This window comes from Xyrauchen texanus, chromosome 28 (genome assembly GCF_025860055.1).
Source record: "Xyrauchen texanus isolate HMW12.3.18 chromosome 28, RBS_HiC_50CHRs, whole genome shotgun sequence".
Classification (NCBI taxonomy): domain Eukaryota; kingdom Metazoa; phylum Chordata; class Actinopteri; order Cypriniformes; family Catostomidae; genus Xyrauchen; species Xyrauchen texanus.
The window spans coordinates 3,088,714-3,102,392 of NC_068303.1; the positions used below are offsets into that span (position 1 = coordinate 3,088,714).

The 13,679-nt window shown below is 39.3% G+C and overlaps 1 protein-coding gene across 1 annotated transcript in view; it reads right to left on the reverse strand.

Moving 5' to 3' along the window:
* Window positions 1–13,679, reverse strand: part of LOC127621627 (sodium/potassium/calcium exchanger 4-like) — a 48,595-nt gene that overhangs the window by 15,621 nt on the left and 19,295 nt on the right. Inside the window, exons 3-6 of the mRNA XM_052095304.1 lie at window positions 5,853–5,929; window positions 2,465–2,539; window positions 2,165–2,249; window positions 1,988–2,091 (exon numbers count right to left, since the gene is read on the reverse strand). Of these exons, the coding sequence (XP_051951264.1) occupies window positions 1,988–2,091; window positions 2,165–2,249; window positions 2,465–2,539; window positions 5,853–5,929 (341 nt within the window). The remainder of the gene's footprint in view (window positions 1–1,987; window positions 2,092–2,164; window positions 2,250–2,464; window positions 2,540–5,852; window positions 5,930–13,679) is intronic.

The following is a 13,679-nucleotide window of genomic DNA, read 5'->3' on the forward strand; positions in this document are numbered from 1 at the left end:
AACTTGCATTTAATCTTAGTGCAAACACTGCATTTAGAGCGTAATTCTCCGCTATTTTAAACTGAGCTGATGTGCTTGATGTCTGTACATGAGTGTTTGTGCTTTTCACATTTTCTGACCAGGCGGTTATTTCCTTTTCAAGCCGCACATAACCGGTAAATATGAAAAATCATGCTTTATCGCAGCGGTTGCTTGACAGGTAGAATTATCTCCCTTGAACTCCTGATTCAAAATACTCACGCTCGTGTCATAAATCTATTATATATGATATGTAATGTATATGCCATTATAATGGATGCTACACCTCTGAATGCAGCTTAATTATTTATGAAATGAAAAGAAGTATAACGGATTAAAAAGGACCATAAAGGAAATTTTTCAACTTTTTATTACATTATTTAAGCACACAAGTTAAGTATTAAAATAATATTTGCATATTATTATTTTTTACTTTTCTCCCCAGTTTGGCATGCCCAATTCCCAATGCGCTCTAAGTCCTTGTGGTGGCGTAGTGACTCATAACTCATAGCAGTTTAAGGTGAAATGTCCACCGGGTGGCGCTAAACGCGAGTAAAATGTCCTCTCAAACAGATGATGTTTTTAAGGTTAATGCTCTATCGAGATTTAAATCAACAAAACTGGCATCCCTACCCTAAACCTTAAACCTAAACCTAACCGATAATATCATAAAAAGCAAATGTGAGATGAAAATCACAATTTCTGAAGCAAAGTGTGAAAGTATTCATTAGTTGTGTTCATTTTGTACACATTTTGTATTCCCGGTCAAAAATGACCAACCAACTAAGATTGTTTATAAATCTTTCATATTGCATATATCATCCCAAAATATTGCATTAGATCGTATTTAGTAATTATGCCAGATTTTGTGCTTCTTTTTGAACATATTTAAAATTATATATATTTTTATTGATAGAATGACTAATTGAACTGAGCTCATAATGGGGTAGTAGGGTGCACTCCTGCTATAAACAAAACAATATATATTACATAATAATCATATAGTAAATTAATAACCACTTGCTTGATATAAACAAATTAGGTGTCATTTTAAACATTAGAATCTGGTCTTTACAATGCATATAGCCGATCCTACCAATTCTCAAAAAATGCTTTTTAATTTGCTGTCAAATCTGAACTGATTGGTTCTCAGTAATTTGTTAATTTGTTATCGGAACAATTATATTCAAAGTTGGTAAAAACACAGAAAAGATGAGATAGCCATGTGTTATATATCATTGGAAAGGTCTCAGTTTGTAGAATGCAATGAGAACATTTGCTTCACTCAGAAGTCAAATTGCACTGTAACATCCATATAACATAGACAATGGCATACTGTATCGTAACTTACATTTACATTTATGCATTTGGCAGATGCTTTTATCCAAAGCGACTTACAGTCCATTAATAAAGGAACAATCTCCGCGAAGCAACCTGGGGTTAAGTGCCTTGCTCAAGGACACAATGGTGGTGGCGGTGGGGATTGAACCAGCAACCTTCTGATTACCAGTTATGTGCTTTAGCCCACTACGCCGCCACCACTCCATTACAACTTACAGCAGACTATACCGATTCAAACGAGCCCAAACAAAACATAATATGATATGTAGATCTTGAAATATTCCTCAAAGAGTGTCAAGTTGTGTGTGTGTGTGTTGTGTGTGTGCACACGTCCGAGGACTTTGTGTGTGCAAACACACATCCACATATGTGCTCATCTAAAGGATTGGGATGCTCCTGAACACTTAATACTTCTGTGTTTTGTAGTCTAATACATTTCCAATGACCGGTCATTTTTGACCGGGAACACAAGTGTCACAAAGTGAAATAAAACCAAAACAATTTGAAGAAAATGGTCCAAATGACCGGAACACAAAATAAGGGTTAAAAGTAAACAGGGTCAGTTTTGATACATGTTGTCTCCATGTATCTGCAGTTGAAGAAGACAGAAACACACATGCAAACACACCTGTCCAGCGAAGATCCCACAAACTCCGATGATGCAGAGAATGTTAAAAACAGCAGAACCGACGATAGTTCCAACTCCAACATCACCATGAGTGATGAAAACCCCTGAAAACAGATACAACAGAGTGTGTGTAAATGAGAGTGTGTGTGTGCGCTCTAGGTGATAATATGATTTTACCTATAACAGATGCAAAGAGCTCAGGCGCGGAGCTCCCCGCAGCCATGAAAGTAGCGCCAGCCACATCCTCGCTCAGATTTAACTTCTGCAAAACACAATAACAGCACAATAATAGCACACAATTCACTTTCAACAAATTAGACACAAACACAGCACAAATCTGGAGCAATATGTTTTATAAGCTCCCAAATGCCTAAAGTGGGTCACAGGAAGAACTGTGCAAATTATGAGACTCTTATTGTACTCTGTGGAAAATGGGGATACATTGAGATTGATTCTATGGGATTTAAAAAGTCCTACCTCACAGATTTTCTCTAGAGACATCACAAAGTAGTCGTCGCACACGATTGCCAACGCCAGGAACATGTAGAGAGTCTGTGAGAAGACAACTGTGCTGAGAAGTATGAACAATAACAAACATACTAGGTTTTCACGTGTTTACAGACTTTTTAGAGGCTAAAATGTAATCCAATAATTGATCCTAACCATAAATTTGAGAAAATAATTTCTCAAAAAATTCCACTGATTATAACTCATGTGTATTTTTAACTACACATAGTCAAATGAACAAGCAGTCAGTATCTGCACTGCCTGATTGAAGTCTCACAATCCTTAAGTACAACATTACAGAATAAAATAATTCAGTTCTTATTTCATTACAAGTTGAACATGACTAAAATTCAACTTGCATGTTGATTCCCTAAAAAGAGCCAGCTCATTAGAGTCATTCATTTGGGAACCGCAATGGACACAATAGATTCGAAAGAAATGGCTCATAAGAGTCATTTGTTCGGGCATCAGACTAAACAAATTGTGCTGTATGTTTCACACAGCAGATTCAAAAGAATCGGCTTAATAAGAGTCATTTGTTCACAAATCAGACTATCCTGGTCATGCTTTATGCATTTGATTCATTAAAAAGAATCGGCTGATAAGAGTCATTTGTTCTAGAATCGGAATGCATGAATCGCAATGCATGTTTCACGCAGCAGATTCAAAAGAATCGGCTTATAAAAGTAATTTGTTCGCAAATCAAACTATACCGGTCACGCTATATGCTTTTGATTCACTAAAAAGAACCGGCTCATTAGAACAATTTGTTCTAGAATCGGAATGCACGAATCGCACTGCATGTTTCACGCAGCAGATTCAAAAGAATCGGCTTATAAGAGTCATTTGTTAACGAATCAGACTATCCTGGTCATGCTTTATGCATTTGATTCATTAAAAAGGACAGGCTCATAAGAGTCATTTGTCCTAGAATCAGAATGCATGAATCGCACTGTATGTTTCACGCAGCAGATTCAAAAGAATTGGCTTATAAGAGTCATTTGTTCGTGAATCAGACTATACGCAGCAGATTCGAAAGAATCGGCTTATAAGAGTCATTTGTTCATGAATCAGACTATACCGGTCACGCTGTATCCTTTTGATTCACTAAAAAGAACTGGCTCATAAGAGTAATTTGTTCTAGATTTGGAAAGCATGAATCGCACTGTATGTTTCACGCAGCAGATTCAAAAGAATCGGCTTCAAAGAGTAATTCGTTCGGGAAACAGACTACACTCAATGCACTGTATGTTTTATGATTTACTAAAAAGAACTGGCTCATAAGAGTAATTCAGTCAGGGATTGGACTAAACAAATTGTGCTGAATATTGTACGAAGCAGATTCAAAAGAATCGGCTTAATAAGAGTCATTTGTTCGCAAATCATACTATCCTGGTCATGCTTTATGCATTTGATTCATTAAAAAGAACCGGCTCATAAGAGTAATTTGTTCTAGAATCGAAATGCACGAATCGCACTGCATGTTTCACGCAGCAGATTCAAAAGAACCGTCTCATATGAGTCATTCATTCAGGAATCAGACTGCACTAATTACGTTGAGCATTGCACACTGTAGAGTCATAAGAACCGGCTCATAAGAGTCATTAATTCGGGAATCGGACTACACCGGTCACAATGTATGTTTGTGATTCACTAAAAAGTACCGGCTCATAAGAGTCATTTGTTATTAAATTGGACTACACTGGTCACGGTGTATGTTTCACACAGCAGATTCAAAAGAATCGGCTTAATAAGAGTCATTTGTTCGCAAATCAGACTATCCCAGTCATGCTGTATGCAATTACTCTTAGGCTCATAAGAGTAATTTTTCTAGAATCGAAATGCACGAATCGCACTGTATGTTTCACGCAGCAGATTCAAAAGAACCGGCTCATATGAGTTATTCATTCAGGAATCAGACTGCACTAATTATGTTGAGCATTGCACATTGTAGAGTCATAAGAACCGGCTCATAAGAGTCATTCATTCGGGAATCGGACTACACCGGTCACAATATATGTTTGTGATTCACTAAAAAGTACCGGCTCATAAGAGTCATTTGTTCTGAAATTGGACTACACTGGTCACGGTGTATGTTTCGTACAGCAGATTCAAAAGAACCGGCTCATAAGAGTCATTCATTCAGGAATCGTAATACACTCTTAAGAATAGTTAGCCACTTTTCAACCATCGGGTCAACAGTTCTCATCGCATAACCGTACCTTTCCATGCAGTAACGGTTTATTTTTCCACTGTGGTGCGGATAATCAGGAGAATGTACGTAACAGATCCGTCTGTTTGCGACGGCGTGAGAGATAAATATTGGAGCGAGTGCGCTACGGAGGATCGCATATTCCAGTTTTTATGACTGCTTTTATTCCCTGGTCTTACTCTGGTTTTGCAAACAAACAACAAAGACACAGACCATGTCATAATAAATAACAGTTTATAATTGTGCCATGCTGAACCATCCTCAAGTGGAAATGCTACTGTAACCTTTCCGTCCCGTGTTCAGAACCGTTCAGCCCGATGGTGGAAAAGTGCCTATCCATCCCAGAATCGGACAACACAAATTGTGCTTAATGTCGCACACTGTAGATTCAAAAGAACCGGCTCATGAGAGTCATTTGTTTGGGATTCAGACAACAGGAAACGCTGTCAGAGTATTTCAGTGCAGTATTCAGTCTGCGGAAAATGGGACGATCAAGAGCCATTTACGTAACCAAAAATCACACCGTTGATTGTGTAAAAAAAACAACATTTAACTATGTGCCAATGAAACTGTTATTAACATTCATCATATTGCTTGAAGGTGTTGCACAGGCAAAATAACAAGGAACATAGACATTACTTCCCAGTAATGCAGAGCAGGTGAATAAATGACAGTTTTGCATTCCTGTGTCATAGATAGAGATATTTCAATGATAAATTCTAGTCACAGGGGCACCAAAGGACAAACAAAATTCCCACCCACAGCACGTCTGGATTGTTTGGATGAATGTAGGCTTGAGCTGAGCATGACATTAGAGTTTATGAAGCAGCATTACATAACCAGGGCAGATTTTAAGTGTTGCTCACGGGTGATGGATGCAAGTCAATCAAACCGAGATAAATCTGGTCATATTAGGACCGGATGAACGCACACTATAAAATCCACATGATATTACAGTATGGCACAGCAACATGAGTAAATGCTTATCATTACCGTAACCAATTTGATATCTTTTTCCTTCTGGAAAAAAGATCTCTGATAAAATCCCCCTAAAATAAGCCGTAATGCAGCACGTATTTTCTAAAAGTACCAGACTTGCTAGTCTTTGAAAATGCCTCTGCTGAGAAAAGATAGAGACGTTCTTACCGCTATAATATGTAGCAGTACAGCACCGCTCTTCCGTTCTGCGTTGGTAAAAATATCATTTGGAAATTCACGAATGGCTGTAAAAAGCAAACACACATTTTTAGTATTTCACACTATATTACATTTACATTACATTTATGCATTTGGCAGATGCTTTTATCCAAAGCGACTTACAGTGCACTTATTACAGGGACAATCCCCTGGAACAACCTGGAGTTAAGTGTCTTGCTCAAGGACACAATGGTGGTGGCTGTGGGGATCGAACCAGCAACCTTCTGCTTACCAGTTCAGTGCTTTAGCCCACTACACCACCACCACTCCTGCATTAAGTTGAGATTTAAAGGAGTAGTTCACCCAAAAATAAACATTCAGTCATTGTTTATTTACCCTCATGTCGTTTCAAACTCATATGACTTTGTTTCTTCCATGGAACAAAGAACAATAAATAGGAGAAATTTGGAAGAAAGTTCATGCTGCTCTTTTCCATACAATGAAAGCATACAGTGACCAGGAAAAAAAACTCACATAAAAGCACCATTAAAGTAGTCCATACAACTCATGCGCTTAATACCAAGACTTCTGAAGACATACCATAACTTTGTGTGAAAAACAAACTTAAAATAAAATTATTCACTGATAATCTTGCCCTCTGCCATAGCTCTCAAAACTCGATGTGGCATGTTTGAAAATGCACATGCGTAAATTAGATTTGAGAGATCTTCTAAGCTATTGTATGGCTTCAGAAGACTTGGAATATAGTTCACAAGTTGAATGGATTAGTTTTATGATACTTTTATGATGCTTTATGGAGCTTTCACTGCATGAAAAAGAGCAGCGTGAACATTCTTCCTCATATCATTTCGTGTTCCACAGAAGAATGAAAGTCATACAGGTTTGGAATGAAATTAGGGTGAGTAAATGATGACAGAATTTTCATTTTTGGGTCCCTTTAAAGCAATAAAAACAGACACAGCATACAACAAAAAAAAAAAGATTAAGTGTCTTTCAACAGCAAACTGCAAAAGAATCACTCACACACACACACACACACACACACGCACACACGCACACACACACGAAAACTCAAAGTGCAATGCTGGATTAACATATTCTGACCTTTATCTTGAAGAGCAGTTGTGGCAAATGGTTACTGACAGATCATAGTCTGGTTTTAAGGCCACTTCAATGTACCAGACATAACACACTACTTGGCAAACATATATTTACACCATATGCAGCAGAGCAGCTGGTTAACGTAAAGACAATCTGCTCATTTCCTCATTTTAGATGATCTGAATACATGACTGAAATTATCCCAGTGACTTAAAACAGAACAGAATCCTTCATTATCTTCAGAAAGAAAAGCTGAGACTTTACCCAAGCATAACACACACACAAATACACTAAAACATTATACACGGAGAACAAACGAAACCAAAACTGCTCGATAAACTAGACAATTTACACAAACAGCTGTTTGTCATGCATCTGTGTTGATTTAGTTTTATTGTTTTATTGTGGTATTATAGAATAGATGCCGATCATGTGAGTTTGAGGAAATAATTGTACAGGTGGAAGTTTATATAGCATTGTTGCAACCGAAAGCAGTCTTTGGTCCATAGTTTATTTTTTATCAAGTGGAGGAATCAATAAATTATTCATGAAGTTTAGTGATGCAGGCATAAAAAAGCAGAGAGATTTCTTACTCACAGATTTTGCAGGACTAGATATCTGAATAAATGTATGAAAACCATCATGCCATAAAGAAGATACATGCCATTAAGCAAATATGAATACATTCAAGCTAATAGATCAGATCGGCTAGAAAATCAAACATTCTGAAAATACGAAAAATACTATTTTTGATGCCCGTAGTGCTGCTAGATTACTTCGAAATTGCCATTTGGTACTGATTAAAATGTACATTGCTAAAATTGTAATCAGTTACATAATATCTTGGATTATCATTATAGGTAATCTAGTTTGATTACTTTTGGATTACCTCCGACATCTAACCAAACTTTTGTTTGATGGCACATTTTATTAGGATATACATTTTGCGATACATTTTGCGTTCCCTCGTGATAAGTTTTGCGTGTCCTCGCTATAGTTTTGCGTTCCCTCACGATACATTTTGCGTTCCCTCACGATACATTTTGCGTTCCCTCGCGATACATTTTGCGTTCCCTCGCAATAGTTTTGCGTTCCCTCGCGATACATTTTGCGTTCCCTCGCGATAAATTTTGCGTTCCCTCGCAATAGTTTTGCGTTCCCTCGCGATACATTTTGCGTACCCTCGCGATACATTTTGCGTTCCCTCGCGATACATTTTGCGTTCCCTCGCGATAGTTTTGCTTTCCCTCGCGATCCTTTTGCGTTCCCTCGCAATACTTTTGCGTTCCCTCGCGATAAGTTTTGCGTGTCCTCGCTATAGTTTTGCGTTCCCTCGCGATACATTTTGCTTTCCCTCGTGATACATTTTGCGTTCCCTCGCTATAGTTTTGCGTTCACTCGCGATACATTTTGCGTTCCTTCGCTATAGTTTTGCGTTCCCTCGCGATACATTTTGCATTCCCTCGCGATACATTTTGCGTTCCCTCGCTATAGTTTTGCGTTCACTCGCGATACATTTTGCATTCCCTCGCAATAGTTTTGCGTTCCCTCGTGATACATTTTGCGTTCCCTCGCGGTACATTTTGCGTTCCTTCGCTATAGTTTTGCGTTCCCTCGCGATACATTTTGCGTTCCCTCGCTATAGTTTTGCGTTCCCTCGCGATACATTTTGCATTCCCTCGCAATAGTTTTGCGTTCCCTCACTATGCATTTTGCGTTCCCTCGCGATAGTTTTGCGTTCCCTCACTATACATTTTGCGTTCCCTCGCGATAGTTTTGCATTCCCTCGCAATAGTTTTGCGTTCCCTCGCAATAGTTTTGCGTTCCTTCGCTATAGTTTTGCTTTCCCTCGCAATAGTTTTGCATTCCCTCGCGATACATTTTGCATTCCTTCGCTATAGTTTTGCATTCCCTCGCAATAGTTTTGCGTTCCCTCGTGATACATTTTGCGTTCCCTCGCTATAGTTTTGCATTCACTCGCGCTACATTTTGCGTTCCTTCGCTATAGTTTTGCGTTCCCTCGCGATACATTTTGCGTTCCCTCGTGATACATTTTGCGTTCCCTCGCTATAGTTTTGCGTTCACTCGCGATACATTTTGCATTCCCTCGCAATAGTTTTGCGTTCCCTCGCGATACATTTTGCGTTCCCTCGCGATAGTTTTGCATTCCCTCGCAATAGTTTTGTGCTCCTCATAATAGTTTTGTGTTCCTCATAACAGTTTTATGCTCTTCGCTATAGTTTTGCTTTCCCTCGCAATAGTTTTGCATTCCCTCGCGATACATTTTGCATTCCTTCGCTATAGTTTTGCATTCCCTTGCAATAGTTTTGCGTTCCCTCGCGATACATTTTGCGTTCCCTCGCTATAGTTTTGCTTTCCCTCGCAATAGTTTTGCGTTCCCTCGCTATAGTTTTGCATTCCCTCGCTATAGATTTACGTTCACTCGCGATACATTTTGCATTCCTTCGCTATAGTTTTGCATTCCCTCGCAATAGTTTTGTGCTCCCTCGCGATACATTTTGCATTCCTCATAATAGTTTTACGTTCCTCATGATACATTTTATGCTCCTCATGATACATTTTATGCTCTCATGACAGTTTTGCTTTCATGCAATAGTTTTATGTTCCCTTGCAATAGTTTTGCATTCCTCGCGATGCATTTTCATTCCCTCGCGATACATTTTATGCTCCTCGCGATAGATTTGCTTTCCCTCGCGATCCTTTTGCGTTCCCTCGCAATACTTTTGCGTTCCCTCGCAATACTTTTGCGTTCCCTCGCGATACATTTTGCGTTCCCTCGCGATAAGTTTTGCGTGTCCTCGCTATAGTTTTGCGTTCCCTCGTGATACATTTTGCTTTCCCTCGTGATACATTTTGCGTTCCCTCGCTATAGTTTTGCGTTCACTCGCGATACATTTTGCGTTCCTTCGCTATAGTTTTGCGTTCCCTCGCGATACATTTTGCATTCCCTCGCGATACATTTTGCATTCCTTCGCTATAGTTTTGCATTCCCTTGCAATAGTTTTGCGTTCCCTCGCGATACATTTTGCGTTCCCTCGCTATAGTTTTGCTTTCCTCTAATAGTTTTGCGTTCCTCACTATAGTTTTGCATTCCTCGCTATAGATTTACGCTCACTCGCTGATACATTTTGCATTCCTTCGCTATAGTTTTGCATTCCTCGCGATACATTTTATGCTCCTCGCTATAGTTTTGCATTCCTCGCGATACATTTTGCATTCCTCGAATAGTTTTATGCTCCCTCATGATACATTTTATGCTCCTCATGATACATTTTATGCTCCTCACGACAGTTTTGCTTTTCCTCGTAATAGTTTTATGCTCCCTTGCAATAGTTTTGCATTCCTCATGATGCATTTTATGCTCTCGCGATACATTTTGCGTTCCTCAGCGATAGATTTGCTTTCCTCGCGATCCTTTATGCTCCTCGCAATACTTTTATGCTCCTCGCAATACTTTTGCGTTCTCTCATGATACATTTTATGCTTCCTCACGATAAGTTTTACGTGTCCTCGCTATAGTTTTATGCTCCTCGTGATACATTTTGCTTTCCTCGTGATACATTTTATGCTCCTCGCTATAGTTTTGCGTTCACTCGCTGATACATTTTATGCTCCTTCGCTATAGTTTTACGTTCCTCATGATACATTTTGCATTCCTCATGATACATTTTACGCTCCTCGCTATAGTTTTATGTTCACTCGCGATACATTTTGCATTCCTCTAATAGTTTTGTGCTCCTCGGATACATTTTATGTTCCTCGCGATACATTTTGTGCTCCTTCGCTATAGTTTTATGCTCCTCACGATACATTTTGTGCTCCTCGCTATAGTTTTATGCTCCTCGCGATACATTTTGCATTCCTCATAATAGTTTTATGCTCCCTCACTATACATTTTATGCTCCTCGCGATAGTTTTATGCTCCTCACTATACATTTTGCGTTCCCTCACGATAGTTTTGCATTCCTCGCAATAGTTTTATGCTCCTCATAATAGTTTTATGCTCCTTCGCTATAGTTTTGCTTTCCTCTCAATAGTTTTGCATTCCCTCATGATACATTTTGCATTCCTTCGCTATAGTTTTGCATTCCTGCAATAGTTTTATGTTCCTCGTGATACATTTTACGTTCCTCGCTATAGTTTTGCATTCACTGCGCTACATTTTATGTTCCTCGCTATAGTTTCGTGCTCTCAGCGATACATTTTATGCCCTCGTGATACATTTTATGCTCCTCGCTATAGTTTTGCGTTCACTCGCGATACATTTTGCATTCCTGCTAATAGTTTTGTGCTCCTCGTGATACATTTTATGTTCCTCGTGATAGTTTTGCATTCCTCGCATAGTTTTGCGTTCCTCATAATAGTTTTGTGTTCCCTCGCAATAGTTTTATGCTTCTTCGCTATAGTTTTGCTTTCCTCGCAATAGTTTTGCATTCCCTCGCAATAGTTTTGCGTTCCCTCGCAATAGTTTTGCGTTCCTTCGCTATAGTTTTGCTTTCCCTCGCAATAGTTTTGCATTCCCTCGTGATACATTTTGCATTCCCTCGTGATACATTTTGCATTCCTTCGCTATAGTTTTGCATTCCCTCGCAATAGTTTTGCGTTCCCTCGCGATACATTTTGCGTTCCCTCGCTATAGTTTTGCTTTCCCTCGCAATAGTTTTGCGTTCCCTCGCGATACATTTTGCGTTCCCTCGCAATAGTTTTGCATTCCCTAGCAATACATTTTGCGTTCCCTCGCTATAGTTTTGCGTTCCCTCGCTATAGTTTTGCGTTCCCTTGCGATAAGTTTTGCGTTCCCTCGCGATAAGTTTTGCGTGTCCTCGCAATAGTTTTGCGTTCCCTCGCGATACATTTTGCGTTCCCTCGCGATACATTTTGTGTTCCTTCGCTATAGTTTTGCGTTCCCTCGCAATAGTTTTGCGTTCCCTCGCGATACATTTTGTGTTCCTTGCAATAGTTTTGCATTCCCTCGCAATAGTTTTGCGTTCCTCGCTGATACATTTTGTGTTCCCTCGTAATAGTTTTGCTTTCCCTCGTGATACATTTTGCGTTCCCTCGCTAATACTTTTGCATTCCCTCGCTGATAAGTTTTGCGTGTCCTCGCTAATAGTTTTGCGTTCCCTCACTGATATATTTTGCGTTCACTCGCGATACATTTTGTGTTCCCTTGCTATAGTTTTGCGTTCCCTCATGATACATTTTGCGTTCCCTCGCGATAGTTTTGCGTTCCCTCGTGATACATTTTACGTTCCCTTGCAATAGTTTTGCGTTCCTCATGATACATTTTACGTTCCTTGCAATAGTTTTGAGTTCCCTCATGATACATTTTGCGTTCCCTGCAATAGTTTTGCGTTCCTCATGATACATTTTATGCGTTCCCTCGCAATAGTTTTGCATTCCCTCATGATACATTTTGCGTTCCCTCGCAATAGTTTTGTGTTCCTCATGATACATTTTGTGTTCCCTCACAATAGTTTTGCGTTCCTCATGATACATTTTGTGTTCCTCGCGATAGTTTTGCGTTCCCTCATGGTACATTTTGCATTCCTCGCAATAGTTTTGTGTTCCCTCGCGATAGTTTTGCGTTCCTCGCGATAGTTTTGCATTCCCTTGCGATAGTTTTTGCATTCCCTACGCTATAGTTTTGCGTTCCCTCACGATACATTTTGCGTTCCCTCGCAATAGTTTTGTGTTCCCTTGCAATAGTTTTGCGTTCCTCATGATACATTTTGCGTTCCCTCGCAATAGTTTTGCGTTCCCTCATGATACATTTTACGTTCCTCGCAATAGTTTTGCGTTCCCTCGTGATACATTTTGCGTTCCTCGCAATAGTTTTGCATTCCTCATGATACATTTTGCGTTCCTCGCAATAGTTTTGCATTCCCTCATGATACATTTTTGCATTCCCTCGCAATAGTTTTGCGTTCCCTCATGATACATTTTGCGTTCCTCGCAATAGTTTTGCATTCCCTCATGATACATTTTGCGTACCCTACGCAATAGTTTTGCGTTCCCTCATGATACATTTTGCGTTCCCTCGCATATAGTTTTACGTTCCCTCACGATACATTTTGCATTCCCTCGCAATAGTTTTGCATTCCCTTGCAAAATGTATTTATTGAATTTCTCTGTAAAAGATTAATGAAATCATTGCTACTTACACTATCGTATTCGTTATATATACTTCTTTCTCTATACACACAGCATCCTGCATATACCATATTATGGTAGTGTGCTGTTAAGAACTCATCCCACTTCTACAAGGCCTTCCCACATAATCCCTGTGCAGCAGGACGGCATTATTAATTCCAGAACATGCTAAATCAGACCTTCCCTCACAATGAGTCAACACCATCTCTGTTTGCTCTAAGAATAGCAGCACATAGATTAAACACCCAGACAGGTGAAGGTGACTTTCATGCTCTATTTTAAGCCATTGAAGTTATTAATTGGACGCTCATCATGTATGGAGTTCATGCTGCTCTTGGTTATGCAGTGCATTTGAAGGGTAACACATCAATATTTAATGTCTGCTGAAAACAGGACCAAGGGCAGTGGACCAACCCGTGAAGGAAAACATGGATTACATTTATCTTAATAAATCATCAACAAAGCATAAATCTGTCTGTCTCCTCACACTGTGACAATGACATCAAAAGTCCTCTGTACACATTATGTTAATGAGATTCC